This window comes from Cololabis saira, chromosome 21 (assembly GCF_033807715.1).
Source record: "Cololabis saira isolate AMF1-May2022 chromosome 21, fColSai1.1, whole genome shotgun sequence".
NCBI classification, from domain to species: domain Eukaryota; kingdom Metazoa; phylum Chordata; class Actinopteri; order Beloniformes; family Belonidae; genus Cololabis; species Cololabis saira.
In genome coordinates this window covers 20,739,708-20,765,456 of record NC_084607.1, presented here as the reverse complement: position 1 = coordinate 20,765,456, position 25,749 = coordinate 20,739,708, and the positions used below count along the sequence as shown (strand labels likewise).

General features: G+C 41.6%; 1 protein-coding gene across 1 annotated transcript; it reads left to right on the top strand.

The window, feature by feature from the left end:
- Window positions 1–424: 424 nt before the first annotated feature.
- Window positions 425–25,464, top strand: grid2ipa (glutamate receptor, ionotropic, delta 2 (Grid2) interacting protein, a). The gene is made up of 23 exons (XM_061711522.1): window positions 425–506; window positions 3,157–3,410; window positions 3,508–3,840; window positions 3,947–4,101; window positions 13,718–13,993; window positions 14,614–14,699; window positions 14,857–14,926; window positions 15,372–15,671; window positions 16,262–16,413; window positions 16,615–16,776; window positions 17,221–17,327; window positions 17,445–17,583; window positions 18,692–19,020; window positions 19,967–22,423; window positions 22,518–22,605; window positions 22,891–22,980; window positions 23,162–23,358; window positions 23,452–23,607; window positions 23,724–23,810; window positions 23,937–24,066; window positions 24,232–24,350; window positions 24,447–24,611; window positions 25,121–25,464. The coding sequence occupies exons 1-23, from the start codon at window positions 425–427 to the stop codon at window positions 25,199–25,201; spliced, it is 6,015 nt and encodes a 2,004-aa protein (XP_061567506.1). The 3' UTR covers window positions 25,202–25,464.
- The last annotated feature ends 285 nt before the right edge of the window (window positions 25,465–25,749 follow it).

The following is a 25,749-nucleotide window of genomic DNA, read 5'->3' as shown; positions in this document are numbered from 1 at the left end:
TATTTATAGAAAAATGGGGCTTCGCAGTACCTTTTCTTGCAATGAACCATTTCAGGACCTAGTGAGCGTGTCCCAGTTTTATGCTCATTGCACAGCCACAGGGTTTACACCGAGGCTGAAGCTGGTGAGCCTCACCCGGGATGGAGAGCCTGACTCTCAGACGCTCTCCTCCTCTGGCCTCCCTCTCTCCAGCTCCGTACTGCTGGTTCTCTGAGAACACAAATATGCACTGATCCTCGTAACCTGCAGATGTGACCTCATCGGTGCACTTCATCTGCTGAGCTGGGTGGGAACTTTTGGAGGTACTGGGCTCAGGTGAGGAGCAGCTGAAGGGTGTCCGAGGGCACTCTTCGGCTGCTTCGACCCCCAGGCTGGGGGTGAAGATAGGCTGGCTGGAACGTGCCCCGCCGCAAGCCGGGCAAGGATGAGGCGCTTCCTGAGCAGAAAGGGCCGCTTCTCCCTGCGCCAGAGCAAGTCTGGGACCCGGAGTGCCGCCAAAGATTTCTGTAAGTCACTTTCTCTAAATTGATCATTACACGACAGTCCTGAACTGATTTATTTGCAGGAGAAAAAGCTGAAAGGGGATGGAGCATACTATCTGGGTCGTAAGATGGAGAAAATAAGACAAAAGAAAGTCATGACAGTACTGCTTGTGTTCCAGCACACTGGGAAGATGATCTGCAATACTGTGTCACTTAGTATCCAATCTATTTTAGATCAATAATCTGCTTGGGTTTGATGATTCCTTTGAACAGCCTGACACCCAGTTCTGCGACTCTTTGAGTTTTTGAATTTGATGTTTTATTCACTCGTCACATCTCAGCCTGAATTTCTAGCCATGTGTTCCAATGAAGTTGAATTTATTTTATTTTGTTTTTTCATTAAAGGGGGTTTGAAGTTTTCATTGCTAAGTCCTTTTTTTGTGCTGGTCTTGTAAGTTGTCATGTCTATTTCTGTTTCAGTACCTCTGATAAGTTACAAAAAGAAAAAAAACTATATGCAGTTTGGGCGTCTGCAGTTTTGAATAGTTTCTTAGTGTAAGTGGCCTGTTTTGTGTTTAAAACTCCTGCTTTTCAGATGTCTAATTACTAGTATTAAACTTGTACAGTAGGTTGTTAATTATATACAGACACAAAGCACATTCACTGAACTGTCTGTATTTCTAACTATGTTTTTAACACAAATATGAAATATAGAAAATATAAGACAAAGACTAGACTAGACAATTAAGTATCACAAATGAATATAAGAGCAGATAAATGCTTTAGACAGTTATTTTCAGCGTATGATCCCATTTTTAATCGTGAAAAAATGCATTAAGCATTCCTTAAATTGCTCCACTTGCGGTCTAACTTTGATATGACTCCATGATAGAGATGAAGTGGGTCTGTGGGGACGTTTTCTGCAGCAGCAGAATGAGGCCAGTGACCAGGGGAAGGCCAGCGGTTCAACATGTGGGCAAGAAATCAACAGTCAAAAATAACCTCCTTCAGATTTAGATATTTCTTTTGTCTTGGTGCGATGTTTGACTTAACAAATATTTCAAAAACAATTTTTATTAAAATACTTTTACGATTATTAAATGGACCATATACCTGCTGCTATAGATTTAGACCACCGGACAATGTACAGTCTTTCACCTCAAACATATGTGTCAGAATGTAACTGAAATCATCTTAGGCTTACCAGGTCTTAATATTAGATAATTAAAAAACAACCAGAAACTGTTATGCAGTTTGCAGTTGTTCTAATTATCCCTCCTCCACCACCATGCCTAACAGTTAGTGCGAAGTATTTGCGCTGATATGCTTTTTTATGTGTACTATGCATTATGACACAGCATCTCCACTTTATTATTTATATTATTTAACGATTATTTTTTGTATATCTATTAATATTTCTTACCTTCCTTTTAAATTATTATTATTATTATTATTATTATTATTATTATTATTATTATTGTTATTATTATTTCAGAAATCTTTGTGTTTCATTAAGATACAACTTTCAAGAACTAAACCTGTTATTAGGCTTTCTTCCTGCCAACCTGTGGCTGGTTTTTAAACAGTTCTGTCATTTTGACTGAAGCCTTTAGAACATATAAATTAAAACAACAAAATAAATAGCAGCTGAAGCTGCTATTTATTTTGTTGTTTTAATTGATCTTTTTTTGAAGTTTCTCTGACCATTGGACAGTCTGATTTTGGGTGGGAAACTTCCTACGACATCCCCTTTTTGGAAGATTAGAATATTTTTTGAGTATTTTCCACCTGCGAATGATCTTTCACAATGTAAAAAGAATGAATCCAAACAGTTTGGAAACGGCCTCAACCCTTCTCAGTCTGATGGGCGCTGTTGCTTCTCTGAGATCATTTCTGGCATCTTTGTAAACACAAGCTGCCAAAACCTCTGCTTTTATAGAGGTGTTCAAACCGCATGATGATCCATTATAAAATTAAAACAATTCTGTTAACTGCAAATAAAAACTTTTTTATAGTTATATTTGTTTTTATAAAGATTGTTTATAAAACAAAATAGAAATGAAAACTAACGATATAAAACTAACTGAAATGCAGATCAAATTAACTTTGTTTTAAATTTAATTTTGTGCCTTGTTTTTTTATGCATGCGGTTTAATTTTTCTAAACAATACATTTTTTCTACTTCTAATTACTCAAAATAAAGAAGAAATAATTTTTGTACCGTATGGCATTGTTGATGGGATTCTTTCATCCTAGATTTTTATTGTCAACACCTAAAAGACTAAAATTAAACTTTCTAAATTAAAACTACTGATGTGTTTATTAAACTAACTAAAACTAACCTGAAATAATCAAACAAACTGAAAAACAAAATCAAATTAAAACAAAAAAAAATTCAAAACTATAATAACTCTAAGGACCAGATGGTTGTGATATTTAATACATCAGAATTGACAGAAAGTTTTTCTTTTGCTTTTAACCGTCTCTACAAGCTGTAACATCTAAATGGTTACTGATTTTCTCCCTTTTGAAACAACACGGACCACCGTCTCAAAGTCCAGCTGATAAAGCAGGCCAGCTCCCCACTGATGCTAAACATGTGATCTGTGAAGTGTTTCTAAACATCTGATGGTTATTTGAAAACCTGTTTAGCTGTTATTTGTCCATCCTTCAGACCTTGGCCTCCCGGCCACCAATCAGAATTGGCCAGAGGCGTTTGGCTTCCGTCTGGCGGGCACCGGGCCCAGCTACATCCTGTCTGTGGTGGAGGGCAGCAGTGCCTACCTGGCCGGCCTGCAGCCTGGTGACCAGGTGGTCGACATCGAGGGCCAAGAGGTGACCAACCTCAGCACACCTGCCCTGATTGCTCTGGCTCAGACCCTCAAGACAGTCCCACCCAGCATCGGTGTCGTGTCACGTATCGAACAGGTCAGCTTACATCTCAGTCCTCATTTTGGGTTATTAATTGGTCCTAAACTGGTGTAATCTGGGCTATTGAGGTAAATGCTATATTTTCCTTCTCCAGATTGACATCACCCCAGGCCCAGACGGCCGCTTTGGCTTCACCATCGTGGGAGATAGCCCTCTCATGGTTGAGGAGTGCATGCCTGGCGGCCCAGCCGGTCGGAGTGGCCTCAAAGTTAGTGACTATGTGATGGAAGTCAACGGCATCCCAGTGAAGCACCACGAGACCGCAGCAGCCATGATCAAAGCTGCTCAAGGTCGACCTCTGCGTCTGGGCGTGCTCAGCATGGCCCGCCGGCCCAAGCGTCTGAGCAGCAGCATGAGGGTGCTGTCGCAGAGTGGAGACAGCATCAGGGAGAGTCGGGCCCACAAAGCCATGGAGTTCAATAAAAAGGTGGGTTTGAACCATTTTTTTTTTAATTTCTCAGAGCAATTACATCTAATTGATGTATATTAAGAAATCTGTTTCTATAATGACTGATTCCTTATTCATCCCTTAGGTGGAAGAGGTTCTTGGAGAGGAGCCTGATGTGAAGGAACAGCTGTTTGAGGTGCTGAAGCAGTACGCTGCTGACAGGGATGTGGACAGTCTGGCTGAGGCCCTGCCCGACATTCTGATCACAGAGGAGCATCAGCTGCTGATTGACAACGTCAGGTAGCCAATCAGCTGCTCATATATACAGTCATAGACCAACAGCTTAGGAATCGAGTTTATTTCACTATGTCAGTACAGAAGAGAGCATCCAAAATAGTCCTTGTTTTAATGTGTTTAGTCTTGAAAACCTGTGTTTTAACTCAAGTTCAATTTAAACGTCATTCACTGAAACAAGCAGTAGTACAGTTATTGTTGCCTTAATATGCAGAGCTCATTCAATATTGTAAGGAGAGATTAAAATACCCCAAACCCAACTCTTGATTTAGTGAATAAGAGCCCATATATGTCTTTCAAGGACCTTGTTGAAAAATTAAATGTATTTCAGCTGCATTTAGACTCAGTGACAGAGATCCCTCTGGCTGGAAGTTCAGCACCGTGAATGAGATCACCAGAAGGAGGGCAGCAGTGATGGAAGGCAAACACTAAATCAAAGTCCTCTCACACAGTTTGTTCTTGTCTTACACCGTCATTGCTTCAAAGCAAGCAACTCTTGATAACCATGATTCTATTTGTTTTGTTTTGGTTTGGTTTGGTTTGCTTTGCTTTGCATGGCCTCCCACTTACCTGTAATGATGTTCTACTGCCCTCTTCTGCACAGGAGATGTATGTCATCGTGCTCAGTCAGAGACTGCACATCCAAACCTGCACATTCACCTGCTATACTTTAGCCTAAAGGCAGGGGTGCTTTTAGTTGTATGGGTCCTAAATGGGTTTGGTATGTAGAGGCCTAGTGTGTAGAATCAGAACAATTTGCATGACATCACTGTTAGCATTATAGGAAGTGGTAGAGATGATTATTTTCTGGTCAAATGTATGTCAAATTACCAACAACCCCCCCCCCCCCCAAAAAAAAAAACAAAACAAAAAACAAACTCATCCCCCTTTGGGTTTAACAGCTAAGTGCTTAACATTTTGTAAATAATTTTTTTTTCCAGACTTGGCTGTAAAACATTAACAAAAAGCATGGTCAGCTGACCGGTGACCGGTGTTGTGACACATTCCAAGAATAAATTATCCTTTCTGAAATGTATACAGTACAGAACAAAAGTTTGGACACACCTTCTCATTCAAACAAATGGGGAAGTGTGTCCAAACTTTTGGTCCGTACTGTAGAAATAACAATATTTTGCTTCCATCTAAAGACAACATTCAACACAGCTGACAGGTACAGTACTCTCTTCCCCCGCCATGTGCCTGGACAGTCCAGCTGTGGGGCTCTAATTACTGTATAGATTCCACTCAACAATGGTAGCACCCGTGAGGAAGCAAAACTCCCTCATTTCCATATTGAATCAATAATTTAAAAGCACTGCTCCTTCAGCATTTTCTCGTAAAGGTTCCAGAGGGAAACATAAAGAACACAACTGAGTAAGTTTGATGAATTATCAAGTTCTGACTGCTCCCCTTGAAGCTTGAATGCCACTTCTATCTCTGTTCCCTCTCAGACAGGAACTGTATCCAATAGTATACTTGGAAATTCACCGCCTCAGCACCGACTGGAAAATTAAAACCCAAAACACAATAGCTGCTCATGCTTGCATTTTTTTTTGTCACTTCCTCTCTCCCGCTTTCATTTTGAGCTCTCACTTTAGCTTTTTCTCAGTTAGTATCTTTTTTCCCCCATTCTCTTTGTAATATATGATTTTCCCTTTGATACATGTGCCGTTTTCTTTCTTTTTTTTGGTGAATCTCATCACTGGATGCTCCTTATTCCCTCCTCTGCATACAGCTTGTAGCTGCTAGAGCCAGTTTGCTGCTGGTGGTTGAGATATGCACACATACGAACACAGAGAGTCGTGCAGATGCTCCATCTCGGTACAAACAGCATTGTTTCTCACACACACACTTGCTTTGAAGTTCCATGCTGGGAGAAATCATGAACTGCTGCTTCAGGTGAGTGTTGAAAAGCAATTTTGTTCGTTTTTTCTGGTTTTCTTTCGGCTGAAGCGTTTAACTGGTCGTGAAGTTTCTCTGGTGTCTCATGTGGCCATTTATGGTTTCTTATCAAGAAAGTATGGTTGGTTAAGGATTGTAAAATAGCAGGCTGAGTGCGATCAGTTAGAGCTCCTGTGGATCATTTTTTGGTGAGCAGTGTGTTCTTCCTCCAGTTAAAGGACATTTCTGTTGTCCAGCCATCTCAGATTCCCTTAACACAGCTGTTTCTCACAGCTTTGATGCTCCCTTCCTTAGAAAGCTGCCTATGAAAATGCTTGGTAATGTTTGTTCTGCACAGGAGTCCCATTAATTATGCATTAGATGTGCCCAACAAAGGACTGGTAATTCATTAGCTGTTTTGCTCACCATTAACCAGTTAGAAATTATGCCCATCCTCTCTTAAGAGTCTGAATGTATAAATACAAATCCAGCGGATCTTGGGGTAGCTCCGTCCTACTGAAAAGCACGTTGAAGTGTTTAGTTAAAATTAAACGTGATCTTGATCAGACTCAATGAGCAATATTGTCTCTTTTTTTTTTTGCTTTTCTGTCTCCTGCTGTGTTGGTCATCAGCACTATTTTATTTACGCCAAATAGGGTATACACAGTTTAGAGGTTATCATTGCATATTCTTTAAAGATATAACAAGCAGAGAAAATGTCCTAATATTTTCAGCAGAGTACTGGGGTGTTGGGATTTTAAGCAGCTGTATGGATTTGTGCCTCCAGGTTGCCCAACAGCCATGCCTCAGGGTGTTGTGTTGTTGTAAATGGTTTCCACTGCATATCACAGCGAGATCTCTTGGGAATCTGAGGAAATGTGTAATGTGGAAGTACTCTGCTTTTGAGGCTGTTCTTATATTTAGCAAGAATGATTCAAGGCTGCCTTTTCATATTAACAGCATAGCTCCCAGGATCTTGTTCTCTGGGCTGTCGATCACTTTAGTCCAGACTTAAATATTTTATTAAGTGCTGAATAAATAACTATGAACAGTGATAACAATTCCACAAAGAATAGAAGCACCGGGATTGAGGTTATTCCCTCATTTTTTCATGTAACACTGCCAGATGGTGAAAGTGTCACCTTTATTGTGAAATACAGATCAATACTGCTACCTGACAGCAGCAGCTACTGTACCTCATGACATAAAATCTGATGCAAAACCTAGAAGACACCTGATAATAAGTCATAACATATCTGGTGATCTGGAAAAATGGTCTCCATGGAAGAATAGAAATCATTTTGACTAACTGATCAAAAAACATAAAGAAAACCTGAAGTTGATGGAAATGCTTTTCCATCAACTTCAGGTGTTCTTTGTGTTTGGTTTTAATTAACAAGTAGTAGCTTCCTAACATGCAAAACTAAGGTTGGATTATCACGATAACTCTGTGATGCGACTTCTGGTGGTTTTTGACAGAAATGTGCAGAGAACTAGATTGTAGGTAAGTTAGTAAAAGGTATTTATAGAGCACGTTTAACGAAGGTCACGAAATGTAAGAGATGGTGTTGGTGGATAAGACTCATCATATGAGCTGAAATGTGCCAATCAACAGCGTTAACGACAGTCAATACAATCTTAAACTGAGCTCTAAAATGGATAGGAAGCCAATGCTGAGAAGTCAAGACGGGTGTAGAGTCAACAGCCTTATTAGTACATGTTGCAAACGATATACTGTAATAGGGACTGAGGGGTTTGAGTTTGGAAATAACTTTAATTAACAGTATCGTTTTTTCACCACTGCGCAGATTTTGTCTTGGTGATTTACCTTGCCATCTAGGGTGTTTCAAGATTTGGATGGTACTACTGGTAACGTATGAAGGCAGAATAGTATTGATCCCAGAACGAAGCCCTGATGGACTCCTTAAGACATAAGAACATAAGATGACGAAAACTTTCCTATGGACACTGAAAAGGTCCTTTGTTCTAGATGGGAACGGATATCAGTGGAATACTGTTCCCTTGATGCCAACCCAGTGTTTCCGGCGGGATAGGAGGGAATTACCACTGACTGTATCAAAGGCACAAGTTGGACCCAAAAGAATCAGGACCCGTCTGACTCTACAGAGTAGTAGGTTACTCACCTGCAACATGGCAGAGACGGGTTCAATGCAATCAGTGTGACGCACAGCTTCTCTGTCTTTTGAGCTAGACAATTTTTGATACTCATTAGCCATTGTAGCATACGTACATGCAAAACTAATATGTAGCTCTCCAACATGTTTGCAGCGACAATGTTACTTTAGTAACGTAAGCATTAAGCTGAAAGTACTACTTTGCCCATGTACATCTTTGTAAAGTTGTTGGCCACGTTAGAACTAGTGAGAGCCAGTTTGAACATCTTGAGATTATTTTTTTGGGTTTTGTTTGATCAAATGTTCCGGTTGCAAGAGATTGACAAGAAATCAAGACATTATACGAACAATCATTGGTGTGCTTTATCGTGCTAGGTGCCTTTTTTTTTTACAGTTTCAGGTCTGGAGAAACAATGTGTCTGCCCCTGATGCTAGACCCCTCTCATTTATTTTCTCACTATTTGAGCCTCCCAGTCTGTCCGTGTCTCTGCTTCAGTCACCGTCTCTCCTGGTGACGGTCCTCAGTGACACCGTCTGCACAAAACTATGAAAACCCCTCCACCTGCTCCACCCCCAGCTGATAGTTAAAAGTCATAGATGAGGGTGTGAGGTGTGCTTAAACAGCTCAGGAAGTTGCTTCTTGTTCTTGATGCCTCCCAAGACTTGACCAGCTGGGCCGGGCTCCGCTCGGTCTGCTTCGGTCCCCCTGCCGATCTGCCTCACCCCTCCCAGAGGATGCGTTCTATTTTTAAGCAACCTACTTCTTTGAATAAATTCTCTCTTAGGTTCCTGACGCATTTGTCAACTCTTTAATGACTGCAAAGATTAGGGGTCAACCGTCGCTTGAAAGTTATGCAAAAGATTGTGTATCTGGAGTGTCATCAGAGTCGGTCTTGGAACCCGTATGACTTTCTTTGTTCTTTTTGTTCATTTTCATCTATACAAACCCAATTAATCAGTGATGTATTCACACCTCAGGATTAAGGATCTGACATTGATTGTATGTGTTTTATGAATTAGTTGTGTTGGAAAGAAAAGAGATTTGTATAGATGTCACTGTGCATTAGAATGAGGATTGTCAATGTTACAAGCAAATTTATGCCACAGACAAATTGTCAATCCTACTCTGCTAATGACTGTCCTGTTTCCTACACGCACGCAGACGTTTTGTGTTGACCTGCTATGAAATTCCACTGGGGCTCTTGTCTCTTTTCCATTTCTCTCCTCTCCTGCTCCTCTTACTCTTCTGTTCATGTCATTCTTTCCTTCCTCCTTTGAGGGGCCAGAAGATTTGTCGCTGACTGCTTGTGACTGCTGAATGACGGATAACTCAGTGATGAGGATTATCTTTTAACAGTGAGCAGGAAGACTAGCGCGTGTTGACCCCGGCCCTTGCCCCTCTGGTTAGGACGTAAGAGATGGGAACACATACAGATCGCTGCCCCCGACATGAAGTCGGGGAACACCTGATGATGCTCCCTGAGGATGTTTTGCAAGTGTGGCGGGATGTAAACTACAGTTGCTCTTATAGTTTGCTCCCTCCCTCTCACTCATTTGCTCTCTTTCTTGATTTGGCTGCTTTCCGAGCCTGCAGCAAGTGCTTCTGAGATCCAGGACACCTTCCTATTTCTCCTCTTTCTCCTTTTGTTGGGAAGAGTTGCTCGAACGAGATGGAGACTCATCGGATCAAAGGGGAAGCCGCTGCATTGCTTAACTGAGCTAAAACACTTCCTCAAAGCCCCGAAGAGTCATGGGAAGGGATAGGAGCCTTTCTAGACACTTTCGGTATGGCACTTTTTCTTTTGATCTGAGCAATGTCGACTTTGTTTTCATGTTTTGTTCGGGTCATATTTCAAGTAGCTGAAGTGCTGGTGTGCAACAGCACTTATTAAGGTTTGTTTTGATGATCATTTTATATTTGTGTTTGCATGTTAAAATATGAATCTCTCTGCTTTCTCCAAATCTATTTTAAGTATGAAAAAAACACGGATCCGAAAATGTAGCGATTCTTCTTAATTTTTAGTTTTTGTCACCCATTCCTTTTACTTCTTTGTGTCTTACATTGCATTTTGTGTTTGCAAATTCATGCATGGCCCAGCCATGACATTAACTCGTCCAAGGTGGGTGTGATAATAATGGCTCTTGCAGCAAGTTTCCCAGATGATTGCCATTGTCATTCATCCCTCTGTGCTTTGTGTCCTTGATCCACCGCTCCCTCAGACCCAATTATAGAGTCCTCTCGCCCTCCTTATAATTGAGGGCATCCCAAAGCCTAGATACAATTTCATAGCAATAACACTGAAGTTTTTACTTACTACTTCTGGGTAGGTTTCCAATATTTTACAGAGATATTTTTCTTAAGCTGAAGTTATTTCATGTCAGCAGAAGTGTTGGTGGTGGTGATGACAGAAGTGGAAATCAAAACCGGAGTCAGAACATACTCAGCAAGTGGCTCTACTCTGTTTCATCTCCCTGTTCACTGTTTGTCCAAGCAGCCGTGCTGATGTACGAGTGCTTTTTCAGGAAAGTTTTGTGTCCTACATAGGCTGAAAGCTGCAGATGACACTGCTTCATTCCCAATAGTTACATGACCCTGTTCTAGAAAATGCTCCAGTTCTCTGCTTTCTTTCTCTCTTGTGCACTCACCGGTCTGTCAGATGCCACTGCTCTCGTCTCTGCCATTTTGATGCGGTCACATCATCAGCTCCAGTTTATGTGGTTTTCACTTGCTTCTGACTCCTTTTTTACTTACTCACGGTGACAGCTGAGATATCTTCCTCTTGTCAGACAAAAGCAGCCCTGGAAGTGGCTGTGCAGAGCAGCACGGGGTTACACACAAACACGCCTCAGGCCTCGAGCATTTGCTGCACGACGACACCAATGGCTTCATCACTGTCACCTACATACAGTACATGGTCTCCTTTGGTTCCTCATTTGCACAGAGGTGTCCTCTATAAACACGTGAATACTCATCTATATATATAGATCTGACTGAGTGACTCATATCTGACTGACGAACACAGCATATGTCATTATTTAGAAAAAAAAATAATGCTGTAATTGTTTGCAATGCTTGTCTTTTTTATCATTACCTGATCATTATCATGACCTGATTATTATCATTACCTGATCATTACCATCTACTGCCTATGACCTTGGACAAAGAAGACATTAAGAGACAGTCAGACAGCAGATATATGAACGATTTTGTTTACTGCAAGTAAGATGTGTTGCACAATGTTTGACATGATCATTTAAAAGCCAAACTATAAAAAGTATGACTAGTAGGTAATTTAATTTGGTAAATTAGTGAACATTAGAGTCAGCGTTCACTGAAAGTCTTTGTTGGAGTCATATTCAATTTAGAGTACAATAAGTCTTAGAGCCATACATATTTTATGACTGGTTCAGACACTATCAGTCAAAGGTCTGGATGCACGTTTCCATTCATATTAATCATAAAATAGGTCCAAACTATTGACTGGTAGTGTTGTTTGGATACTTTTCAGTTGTCATTAAGGCAATAGCATCATTTACGTAACACAACTACCAGATTGGATTGATGCAGTTTGATCTGGTAGTGTATGCTTCTTTATATTCATATCAACATAGTATGACTGTTAGTTTTATCTAAGTTGTGTCTACTTAAGCCACACAGGTGATGGTATCCCTGATTGCAAAATATGAGTGAATTAATGTTGAAATATGGTTAGGCAGAAACATTGAATCCATGTTGAAGGCTGGTCCACGACGAACAGAATACGTCTATTCAACATTGATTACACATTGATTATACATTGGCATTAGAATTGAGTGATTGATTGTTGGTTGATCCAGCATCAATCGTTGACCTTAACCCAAAATCAACCTTTTTGACCAGAATTTAACATTGATTTAACATATTTTGCTATCTGGGAATGTGATGTGAAGATTTTCCAGGGTACAGTAGAGTTTCTGTTCATGACAGAAACTCTTGTTTTTGGAGAGTTGAGGCATTGTTGAAGCACTCCTGATCCGTGATGTTAGAGTCATTGCTTTTTTTTTTTTTTTTTTTTGGTTAACATAGTTGGGAAAACAAAATATTCCCATCTTCTTTTGTGTCATTTTCCTTCAAATCAGTCTGTCATAAATATTCGTCCATGGGAACATATCTACTGGAAATTCTCTGGTGAGCTGTTTTAGATGCTTATTCTTGAAGTGTATGCGTGCCTGGTACATAAATCTGTAGTTGAGTCAAAGTAGTTTATTCATGGTAAAAAAATATCTTAAGAAAATCTTAAAGTTTGACTCTGTCACTCAATTCATACCCAAACATTGCTCTACACTTTTAAGTGAATCATCAATTGTTGTTCAGTCTTCCAAATGCATGTTAAATCACTGAAAAGGCTTACAAAAGAAAAGAAAAAAAGCAGGTGGCACATTTCACATTGTCAATGGTGAATTTGAATAAGGAGATGTGCTGTGTATCTGGAGGCAGAGACAGGAACTGGTTTGTTCTGCAAAAAAAAAGCTCTTTTTTCCCTCCATTGCATTGTGGCTGTACTCTGGAGATTCATGTTGAAGACAAAGAGAGTTGTGTTCAGGATCCAGGCCGCAGTATTTTGTCTGCAGGATGGCGAGGACATCATGTAAAAGATGAAAGGAATAAATGAGGTGTATGTGCATCTATACCCTATATTTAAAGGATGAACACATCCCGTAGCACTGTTCAGAACAGCTAAGCCAATCCTTAGCATTTCTGTTGTTTAGTTATATCTCTTTCTTGCTCTTGCACACACATGGATACATACTGACCATAAGGAGCAGATTACATGCTGTGATGGACGTTAAAATCCAAACATTTGAGGTAGAAGACTGCAGTGGTTGATGGCAGGTTTGAGTTGCAAGCCCTAGGGAACATGTCTCTTTGTTTTCAGTTGTCAACTGATGTTCAATAATCCTGCAGTGAGAAAACTGTCAAATAAGGCAACATTACTATTTTGTTTCAGATAAAGACTCAGAGAGGTTGGGCATCTGGAGTGTAAGCTGTTTTAGAGAAGCAACATAATTCTGGGCTCCGCCACTATTGGAGAAATGCACTAACATAATATTTGACAATATTTTTCTTTCCCTTTAGGGGAACCAAAACATTGAGAGATAATAGAAAGGGAAATTAAACCCAGCAGGGAGAGTGCAGTTCTCTCTACCAGAGGTGTTTCTAGCATTAAGAACTTTCTCTTTTTGTCTATATGCTGTTGGCAGTCACTGCTGTTAAACACTTACCTGCAGCTGCTCATGAGATCACATTACTCATCTGTCTCTGTGTCTTTCTCTCACACACACATACACAGTAGCACAAAAACACACTAATAACACTCTACCTGGCTCGGCCCTCCCATGAGATGATCTGGACTGAACTATTTTTGAACCAATTATGCAGATCTCGTAGTTGGAACGATACACAATCACAACAAGAAAGCCTTTGTTCTGCAGCTGCTTTGGATGATGGATGCTGTGAGATATTAGACTACAAATGTTTAGTTCTTCAGTGTTTTTGTTTGTTCTGTTGTCTCTTGATGCCAAGCTTTTTTTTAGTCAGGCTTGTCTGATTCTACCATGTTTGCCAGGATCTTCATTCCCAAGAAGCACCGGGAGCGTTTTGATGAGGTGGTTTCTCAGAGCTTGATGAGCCGGCTGAAGGGCCGGAGCTTCAGTGATCCAAGCCGTAGCCACCTTCGCCGCAGCCGAAGCGAAGATCACCCCGAACGCCTCCTTGTCTCCACCCGTGCAAGTTCAGTACCACGCACCCACGCAGACGAAGGCGGGCTTCCCCCCACCAGAGGCATGCGCAAGACCACCTCACTCATCGCTGGCCACTCCAGTGGCACCACCACCAACTGCAGGTCTATATTCATTCACCATCATCCATCTTTTTTTTTATTTTTTAAATTTAGTTTGATGTAATGAAAGAAAACAGGCCAGGAACCACATTTCTCTGCTCATCTTTCATCAAAGTCTCAGTATTCTGGCTTCTTTTTTCAATAAAATATATTCAAAAACATACAGACCAATCCATGAATTTCCCATCAGTAGCTCCTGAACTTGTTCCTCTGAGACGCACATCTACTTGTCTTTGGCTTTAGCTAATATATATGTTATTCAGTGCCTTTTGGACATGCGTTTGAGTTTTTTATGGTGGATGTGTTGGATATGGAAACCCGTTGGAGGGGATCTTTTGTAGTCATCTATTACAAACTTTTGTGTGGCGAGCCATAATGTTTGATTCAACTACATCTAAGTGCGGGATCATTTGTTTCCAGGGTTTCATCTGCTCTGCCATTGATGGGTCTTTTTAGATTTTATACATCTATTGTGGCTCATAAAACCCAACATTAATCATATATTAACCTGTAAGCCCAGGATGTATTTGTGCTTTTTTATTATATCTTATTTTTCCACATCAGCCACCCTCTGGTTATCCTTCTACTCAGTTATTAATCAAAGCTCAACTCTGTCTCTTTAGGACGGTAAGAGTGTGCAAGGGCAACATGAGTTTTGGCTTCACTCTCAGGGGCCACGCTCCAGTGTGGATTGACTCAGTGGTCCCAGGTAAGACAGAAATGTGTGCAGGATCACACATGTTCAGTTATCCCATAGCAATAACATTTAACAGACCTCTCTAATGTCTTTTATAAAGCCTCTCCTGCGATGGAGCAATAATCAGCATCCGGATCTCATGTTCTGTCACTTGTTTTCTGCTGTGCAGGAAGCCCGGCTGACAAAGCGGGGTTAAAACCGGGCGACCGGATCCTGTTTCTCAATGGACTGGACATGAGGTTAAGCTCTCAGCCGCTTTTATGTTTTGCAAATGTTTCAATGTGTTTCTGAAGCAAGTGGGAATGAGAGGTAGAAAAGAGATTACTCACGGACCTAAATTTGTTGATGATGTTTTGTTGTTGTCACTGCAGAGAACTGATGTCTCATTTCAGACTATTTGATTCTAAAAATAGCCCAAGTTAAAAGACGAGCAATGACAAGGAAGTACCTCAGAGGATATAAAAGGGCATGTTTTTTAGATTGCACGATGTCTTCTGCAGAGTACAGAGCTTGTCACTGCACTGTATCTAGTTCTTATTACTTCATCACTGAAGTGTTGTTTTTTTTGTTAGGGGGGTGGAGTGCACTTCAACTTCTTTACTATTAATAACCAGTTTAAATGCACACAGCTTCACAGCTATGTGACTGGAGTTGTACTTTTGCATGCCTTGTATCTGCTCACAGGACCTCCTCTCATGAGAAGGTGGTGTCCATGCTGCAGGGAAGTGGTGCCATGCCCACCCTGGTAGTTGAGGATGGTTCACCTACCTTTTCTATGGCCGAGCAGCAGGATGTTGCAGGGGGGGGTGGTGCTACCGAGCGTGCCCGCTCTCCTGCACTCAGCTCCCTGCAGTGGGTGGCAGAGATCCTTCCTCCCAGTATCAGGGTTCAGGGTCGCACCTTTGGACAACAGCTGGAGCACCTGCTGACCATCCAGGAGAAGTACACCATCTGCAAGGCCTTGGAGAACTTCTTTCAACATAGGTGAGCTGTGGGGCAAAGAGGCTGGAAGGGGAGAACATGAGAGACTGGGTGGAAATGGGATTGGTGGATGAATGAGCAAAAGTTGTTAGTTGAAAAAGTTGAAGATATAAATATTATACTATGGCTCAACTTTTCTTATCCAGTAACTCTGTCACCTTGTCATCTATAGAGCAATAACCCTGTGGAATAATCTGCCTCACTATCTCTGTCTTATAGAAAGTAAACAAGTATTTAAAAAGAAACTTAAATCTTATTTTAGATTTTAGATTTTATTATTAGATTAGATTATTAGATTATAATGTTGACTTGGCTGTATGTCGAATGGTTCCGTTGTGTGTTTTAGTGCAAATTAATTTTAGGTTCATATAATTATTAAATGTTTGTCTTAAGTGTTTTAACATCAGATATTTTATAATTGTATTTGTAAATGTATGATATATTGTGGATGGTGTGATTGACTGTTTTATATTCTTGTTGTTGTTCTTTGTGGACCCCAGGAAGACTAGTTGGTTACTATGGTACCAGCTAATGGGGATTCTTAATAAACTAAACTAAAACTAAACTAAACTTGTGTGTGTGTCTGGTCACAGGAATGTTGACACCCTGATTGTGGACGTGTTCCCGGTGCTGGACACCCCAGCCAAACAGGTGATCTGGCAGTTTGTTTACCAGCTGCTGACATATGAAGAGCAGGAGCACTGCCAGAGCAAGATTTCCCGTTTTCTCGGGTACAAAGCACCAGGTGCGTGTACACATCCTACATACATTTTTTTTTTTACATGTGCATGTACGATGCGGCTCAGGGACACTCATCATACTATGGGTTCCCATAGGGATTGTGACTTTAGTGTTCTTCTGAAGTACAATCAGCACGGCTCCTGCAGCCCTTCACTGTTCTTTTCCTCTTCTTTTACTGTACATTGATGATATGTGTGTGTTCCAGTGCCACCGCCGCCACCACCACCTCCTGGCCTTCCTGAGCCCGAGTTGGCCCCCGAGCCGCATCGCCGTAGCAGTTCCATGAGAGTGACCGGGACCACGTACAGGAGCAGTGTGAGGGGACGTAGCTCTGATGACCTGGTCATCGGCACACACATTGGCATGGGTACTGACATGTATCATCTTCGTCATTAATTACAGCCACACTAACACCACCACCTTCACAGCACCGTTGAGTATCGCTATGTTTATCTTTCTATCTTTCTAACCATAAACACTAACATTCTGTTATCTAATGTAATCCTAATTAATGTCCCTTGGTGCTTGTTTTCATGTGACATATCATTTTGTAACTGTTGCATTTGACTACTAGCTTCTTTTCTGTAAAACTGAGTGATACCCAAGCTAATGTTTATTAATATACATTTGGACCATGTATTCCTGTGTAGATTCAATCTGGTATAATTTGTTTCTGATGTAGTGCCTTCCAAATCAGCCCAAGTTCTAATTATACAAAACTAAAAAAACTCTCTAAACTATATTTGTGTCATTTATGTAACTTGATTTACCTGGATTGCATTAAAGGCATGTAATGGGTCTATTACCATAGGCATCCATACAGAACCAGTGCAGGAGACTGGGATGAGGTTGGCTCCAGGAGAGAGACAATCGGGAGATGGCACCTCTCTCCCTGAAACTCCCAATAACCTCACCAATGTATGTACCGAAACCTGGTTTTCTTGGGAAGACGGACATCCCAGCAGAATTCAGCGCTGTTCCGAGTTAGGACAACAATTTTCACTCTGGTTTCTTTGTACATTTTCGTCATACAAGCTGTCAGCAGTCTACGCTGAACTGGAAAACATGTACTCAACCAAGCGGTCCAAGTCTCTGAAGAGTCGCCCTCCTCCTGCCCCTGAGAGTTTGCTGGACCTGGAACCTCCTTCACGCGCATCGACTCCTACATTACATGGTAACACAGGAGCTTAAAGTTGCATTAAATCCATAACCACTGCAATTAAGTGGAGTGAATTCCAATTTGATCTCTTTTTTGCATCACTTAGTGTGTATATATGTGTTTGTGCATGTTTAGTAGGATGTTAAGAGAAAGTAAATGGCAGGAAAATGTAAAAATTGCTGCATAGAATTAATGAAAAAAAGTAATCCCCTTCTGTTTGAACAGTAAATGACCAAGATCTGCACGAAATAACACAATTGTCAACACATAGCAGAACATAGTTTCACAATAATCTTCTCTTTTTCTTCCAAATCACTAATCCATGTGTGAATATAGTGATGGTGGAGATGGAATTAGAAAACACACCATTAAAGACACCCCTCAATCAAGAGGTGTTTTCTTTGATTGCCATAAACTTACTTCTGGGTGCACTTTCAGTAGGTGAAGACAGACGACCTGGTCAGATGTTAAACAATTATTAAACCTCTAACCATCTTTGCTGGGCACTCTTGCATCTTTTCTGGTAGCTCATTGACTTTGAGTTCTTAGTAGAGAGATAATTCTGTAATGTAATGGGATTAGCATTTCTGGCTAAAGCTCAGATGTAAATAAATAAACTTTCAGGTTCCACTTTGGCTGCAAAGACAAAGAATATCTGGGAGTGTCCTGCCGTGTCTTATACGGTACCAGTATACTGGCAGTAGATCCTATGGGCCTCGTGGTTCATTGGATTGTAGGACTTGATCTTTGAAACTAGGATTGCTTCACAGAGATGCCATCAGTTCCTGTCAGACTGGCGTCTGGGAAATGAAGAGTCTGGCTCCAACACCACAAAATCTTTCTTGTTTTCTTTGAGCTTTTCCTTAGGAATTTTTATGAGGCTCACTGCTGTCTTGTTAGGGGAGCTAGCTGCTGTAAAATAATGATGCTGCCACATCAGTGGGGAGATTGGTCTGCAAAAATGTTTTACACACGCAGTAATGTCAACGTAATGTCCATATACATTCTTGGATACAGGTTTTCCTTGTAGAACACCGTGTTGTGCCAAGATTAGCAGTATTACTCACTTTATGAATCAGTGGTTTTAATGGTATGGTTTTTGTGGGTCTTTCCTTTGTCTCAGGTAGCCGTATAGGTCCTCCTCCCCATTCTCCTTGGCCCGATCCTCTGCCCAGTCCACCTGCAGCACAGTTCTACCCATCAGGGTTGACAAGCCAGACCAGTGGGGAGTCCAACCCCTACATCAGCCTGGACAGTCCCCCTCCCTCACCCCCAGAACCGGACTTCCCATCCAGCCCGCCTGTCCACCGCAGCAGCAAGCGCCGTTACACCTTCTCCAAACCTCCTCGCTCAGAGGACACAGATCGTTTTCTGGATGCCCTGAGCGAGCAGCTGGGACAGAGGGTGGCCATCGTCGATGACTTTTTGACCCCGGAAAATGACTATGAGGAGGTAGAGTCACGTTTCAAAAAGCATCTTAAAACTGTTTTTTAAAGTCACTGCAGTTTACACAGAATCTTTAAATTTTTTTGTTTTGTTTTTTATTTTCTATGATTCGATAAGTTCTGTTATATTTGGGTTATTTCCCCTTGGTAATCTGAGTGCGCTTTGTTCACCTTTTGTTCAAATGTACAAATGCACAGACCATACCTAAATGTAAAATGAGAGTAAAACTGCATTTACAGTGGCCCCGAATTAGGGTTAGGATACCTTAAAGGAGCTTGAGGCAAGAATAAGAAATGAGACTCATTAGCGCCACGACGACCGTCGGGGGTACTGCAGCCAACAGCGAAGCCGGCACGGGAGAACGTGCATGCAGCGTCATGTGACGTCACATCCGCAGGACAGTGCGGGAAATTCGGGCCCAGAATTGCAGCACATTTTGCAGCACACAGCCTGTTCAAGGCAACGGAGAGATACACTAGAGGGCTCATTCTTTTTGGTTTGGAACGCTTCATCTGACCTTATTACTAGAAAACTTAAAACGTATACGCATTTTTTTCATAAATCCTGCCTCAAGCTCCTTTAAGAGGAATCTCAATAGTAATGATATCACGAAAGAGATACAAAATATATATTTGACTTATATACTGTATTCTTTTTTGTACTCAGTTAAACTTGTATTCTATGCAGATAAATACATCATCCTACACCTCTACTGGTTCATACTGAATAATTGAAAGGAACTGTTTTCATATTATACATTTATTTATTTATCTTTGAATATCCTGCTTAGTTTAGAATTTTAATTTTGAGTTATAATATAAGCAAAAGATTCTCATTGACACAATTTTTTGGACAATTTCCCCTATAGTGGAAAACTTTAGTAGCTCAGGTTTTCCACAAGTTCCACCCTTCCTATGAAGGTTTAACCGAATCTGCTTGGTGTTAATGCCAGGATGTTGTGCAGATGGACTTTCCAGATGAGGATGATGAGGATAATGAAGACGAGCTTGGTGTGGATGAAGATGAAAATGGAGGATTTGTGGCTCCAGAGCTCAGCAGCCCAAGTGATGTCCAAAGTAGTAGTGGAGAAGAGAATGCCTCCTCCCTCACCTATTCCTCCTCATCTGATCACATCCCTCCACCTCCCATGACCCCTCCTCCGCCCCCACCTGTTCAGTTCAATGACCCACCTCCTCCCCCTCCGCCGCCTGTGCAGGCTCAACCTCAGCACCAACAGCAGCAGCAAACGCTATACACTCCTGAGCAGTCACCGAGGGTGTACGTACCCATCCGCCGGAAATCTGGTCCTCCTCCACCACCTCCTCCGCGCAGTAATCCACCACCAAAACGCCTCTCCTTACATAAAGTCCTTCCCCCAAGAGAAGACCTACAGGCCCAGACTACCATACAAGAGTTAAAAGCGTACCAAGAACAACAAGCCTACCAGGAAAGACAAGCTTACGAGGAGCAGCAAGCATATAAGGAGAGACAGGCATATGAAGAGCAAAAAGCCTATGAAGAACAACAACTTTTCCAAGAGCAGCAGGCCTACCAGGAACAACAGGCTTATCAGGAGAAACTGTTCAAGGAGAGGCAAGCTTATGAAGAGCAGAAAGCTTTTGAGGAGCAGCAAATGTACCAGGAGCAGCAGGCATACCAAAACAGACAGCGTCAAGCCTATCAGGAGCAAAAAACATACGAGCATCGTCAATCGTACAAGGAGCAAAAAGTATTTGAAGAACTTAAAGCCTTTCAGGAACAAAAAGCTTACGAGGAGCGTCAAGCCTACGAGGAGCAACAAGCGTATCAAGAGCAACAGCTGCAGCAGCTCTATCAGAGCCACCAGTCCATGCCTGCCCAGCCAACACAACAGAAATCCCATTCACCTCTGCCTCTCCAGTCCTTACCACCACTGCACTCCCCAGACTCCACCCATCACCACATTAATCACCCTATGTATATGATGCGCCAAGCGCAACAACAGGCTCACCAGATTCATTACCACCGACGGCTGTCTCGTTCAGCCCCTCCACCACGTCAGCCATCGCCCCAACCAACCGTCCACCCTGACCAACAAGGTCAGTACGCTGAGGGCATCTACCAAAGTCATCAAAGCATTAGAGCTAAACCCCTTCATTCGTCAACAGAGATGCTCCACCAGATGCACCAAGTCCCAGCACATCATTCCTCTGCTGAAATGCTGCAGCAGATGCAGCAAGTCCACACCCATTACTCGTCAGCAGAAATGCTACAGCAAATGCACAAAGCCAAGGCCCATCATTCTTCAACAGAGCTTTTGCACCAATCTCACCAAAGGCAGGAAATGCAGCCTCACCACTCCTCAACAGAACTCCTCCATCAAGCTCACCAGATGCATCGTGGACAACCCCACCATTCGTCAACTGAGCTCCTCCATCAAATGCACCAACCCAAGCCCCACCACTCATCAACAGAGCTTCTCCATCAAGAACTTCAAATGCACAAACCCAAGCCCCATCATTCATCTACAGAGCTTCTCCATCAAGACCATCAAATGCACCAACCCAAGCCCCATCACTCATCTACAGAGCTTCTCCACCAAGCCCATCAGATGCATCAACCCAAGCCCCATCACTCATCTACAGAGCTTCTCCATCAAGCACATCAAATACACCAATCCAAGCCCCATCACTCGTCTTCAGAGCTTCTGCATGAAGTGCAACAAGAGCCTGCCTCCCTCCCACTTCAGCTGAGCCGGGAAAGCCACTCCCACCAGAGCCATGGAAGCCGCAGAAGTCTTAAAGGTCATCATCAAGCTGACGTCGCACAACAGGGGAGACTTCAAGAGCAGCAGATCCACCAAACCCATCACCCCCAGCCCACTAAACCCTCTCCCCAAAGACCCCACTCTATCCAACAGACTCATCACCATTCCAGCTCACCTCAGATCCACCACATCCTTCACATGACCCCCCAGCCTCCTCCTCAGGACTACCAGCACCAGATCCATGTCATACACCCTCCACAGCAGCCCAACAGACCCACGCCTCTCCTCTCCACGTTTCAGCCCCTCCAGTCCACCCTTTCCACCTTCCAACCTGTCCCTCAACACCACCAATCACAGCACCAGGCCTCCAACCAAATGGCTCGTCCACAGTCCCAGCCCTCACATCACCTGTCTCTAAACCAGCCCCAATCCCAGCCCCACCACAAGCAGTCCAGTAGCCAGACCCAGCCCCAGTCCCTACCCCACTCCCTCTCCGATCCAACAGAGCGCCTGGAGCCCCCTCCACCTCCACCCCTCCCACCCCCCTGCACCCCTCCACCACTGCCCAGACCAGGCCTGTCCAGGATGGACTCCAATCACATGAGTGTGAAGCGGTTGCGCTGGGAGCAGGTGGAAAACTCAGAGGGGACCATATGGGGACAGGTGAGTTGGTGGTCCTAACATACCAAACAATGGTTTCTGAAAGTGTAGCACATTTGAACTTCAATTAAGTTTTTTCTTTTTGCAAATTTTGTAGTTGGGAGCAAATTCTGAATATGACAAACTGCATGACATGGTGAAGTATTTGGATCTGGAGCTTCACTTTGGGACACAGAAGAGCTCCAGTGAGTATAAGTAATTGTATGCAAATCTGCAGTATTTAAATGTAAATGAAGCAAAATATTGTATGAGATTACTGCAACATTTTTGCAATAAACTTTGTCCTGCTCACAAAGGATGTAACGCATACTTCAATCATACAAAAATACGTAAAAATACAATGTATTTTTTCACATTCTGATTGATAATTTTACAATTTTGTTTTCTTTTGGAATTCAGTGGGCAAAAATGTAAACTAAATGTTTATTCATCTTTTTTTTTTCATTAACTAACAATAATTCCACTTGTAGTTCCTGCTCCAGAGCCATCTCTCCAACTAGAAACATTCAAGAAGAAAGATGTAATAGAAATTTTGTCCCATAAGAAGGCTTACAATGCCTGTAAGTATAAGTATGCTCTTGTGTTGTTTATCTATAACAATATTTTCAGAATGTTATGACAATAAAGTATTGAGAGGAAATGTATTATGTTTCTTTGCGGGCTCTTTTTATAGTCTGCTTTATGGTTCAGTTTGAAGCATTTTGGTATCTGATAATTTGCTATTAATTTGACAACTTTTAGCCATCCTGATAGCCCACCTGAAGCTGTCTCCTGGAGAACTGCGTCAGATCCTGATGAACATGGCCACAGATCGACTCGAGCCTGCTCACATCAAGCAGTTGCTGCTGTACGCCCCTGATGCAGAGGAGGTGAAAAAATATGAGGAGCATCGGCAGGACCCCAGCAAACTCAGTGAACCAGACCAGTTTGTGTTGCAGGTACTGTCCCGGTAGTGATTGGGTTTGTTTGAAAATGTTAAGTAATGATTTTGTGTCAAACCTGAGGCTTATGTCATTGTTTTTGTCTGTAAGATGTTGTCAGTACCAGAGTACAAGACCCGTCTGCAGAGCCTCTTCTTCAAGTGTTCCCTTCAGGAGAAGACAGAGGAGTTGAGGGGAGCGTATGACTGTATCTACAAAGCTTCCACGGAGCTGAAGACCAGCAAGAAGCTTGCCAAAATACTAGAAGTAATAGAGTGTTTTCTGTCCAAACTTTTTATAATGCTGTTAAAATGCACATTACCATATATATATATATATTTATATATTTTTTTTTAATAATGTTTTTAACTTTTGATTTTTAGTTTGTGTTGGCAATGGGGAACTATTTGAATAACAGCCAGCCTAAAACCAACAAGACTACAGGCTTCAAGATTAACTTCCTTACAGAGGTGCTATAAATCATACATCCATAGACTATATTTGACATGGATATAACATTGAATGTCTTACAGTTATCTTTCTGTTCTTTCTTGTCATATTGTGTGCATTTATCAACTCTACTGGATCCCGTGCAGCTGAGCACAACTAAAACAGTTGATGGGAAGTCAACCTTTTTGCATATTCTGGTCAAGTCATTGTGTCAGCACTTTCCAGATGTGTTGGATTTTTCCAAAGATCTCACAATGGTTCCTCTAGCAGCAAAAGGTAGGAATATATATTTTCATTTTGTACCAAATTATAAAAATATTTTGAAATGTATAGACAAGCCTGTTAAAGGTTTAGCTGCTACTTTCAGGTTTGTCACACTTGCCTCCATTTTAAGGCCTTCTTCTCATTCTGTTTTCCCGTTTCACACACTCAATTTTCTAGTCAATCAAAGGACTATCACAGCAGATGTGGATGACCTTCATGCAACCATTCAGGACATTCGCTCAGCTTGTCAAAAGATGCCAGCGACTGCTGAGGATCGTTTTGCTATTGTCATGAGTGTATCCTTTTATGTATTTATTCAGTTGGTTAAATAGGTTAAATATGCTGTGAAGGATAAAAGGAAACCTCTTGTCCCTTGACTTTAAATATTACAGAACTTCCTGGAAAACAGTCATCCATCAATCCAGTCCCTGGAATCTCTCCAGCAGAGAGCAATGGAAGAGTTCAGCAAAACCGCCTCGTTTTTTGGTGAGGATGGAAAAAACGCCAACACCGAGGCCTTCTTTGGTATCTTTTCTGAGTTCATGGGCAAATTTGAGGTGAGTGACCCATTGCTACTTAATACCACCCCAAAAGATGACAACAATGTTGTGTTGTAGCAATATAAGGACAACCTGCACTGAATATCCAGCCCTGTGAGCTTGCAATGCCAAAAATTCACTTGCACTTTATACAGTTATTCTTAATGAAAACGTCCTTAAAACTCCTCATGCGGACTTAAAAAAACGTGTTCTCATTTGCCAAATACATCTATTGTTTTTTATTTTTATGTTATAAGCTGAAATTCTGTTTTCCTTAAAAATAGTTTTAATTATTATTTATGAAATAATTTTAGTGACTTCGGTTTTCAGATCTCTTCATATTCACCAAAACTGGAAATCTTTTGTGCATTAAAAAACTTTGCAAACAACTTCAACCCTACAACCTCTTACAGTGCAATAACTGCCCATAGTGTGTCTGTGTGTACAATGACAATAAAGAATCTTGAATATGACTGTACAATAATAGTTGAAAAATATGATATATTTCTTTTGTTTCATTGCCACAGAGAGCGCTCAGTGATCAACAAGCCGCAGAAATCCCAAAGAGTCCCAGGAGTCCACGAATGGCCTCCCCACTGGTGTGGTAATGCATGTAAACATACAGAGATGGCAGCGTACAGTGCAGCACTTGATACACACGTGCTGCACGTTTGACATGAACGAACACACACAGGTTCTACGTGCAATACTGAGAAAATACGCACAAACGAAGGAAGTAGAAGAAACCTGGATGGAAATAAATGTAATGTTTTTGCATTAAAGGTGTATACTTAACCATTTTTGTTTTCAGTACAGGATATATAACAGTATATATAACAATACTGGTATAAAGCTTAAGACCAGTCATCAGAACACAACTTTATTTGAGTTTCAAAGTATCTTTACTGTTTGAAAGATTGTTACTCAGTAGCATCCTATAGTTTAAGTTATGTTCCTCTTAGCACCTGTGTAGAGCAGTACAACAACTACACAATAAAACCTTTGTGGCATATCCACAATTAAGATAGATTTATATGTTTTATCCTAAAACAGATCAATACTTTAAATGTACTGTATTTACATACAAACTGAGGCTCAGAAGACTCCACATAAGCTACTTTTTCAATTAGTTTACATGTTCTGTACGTTTGTCAAT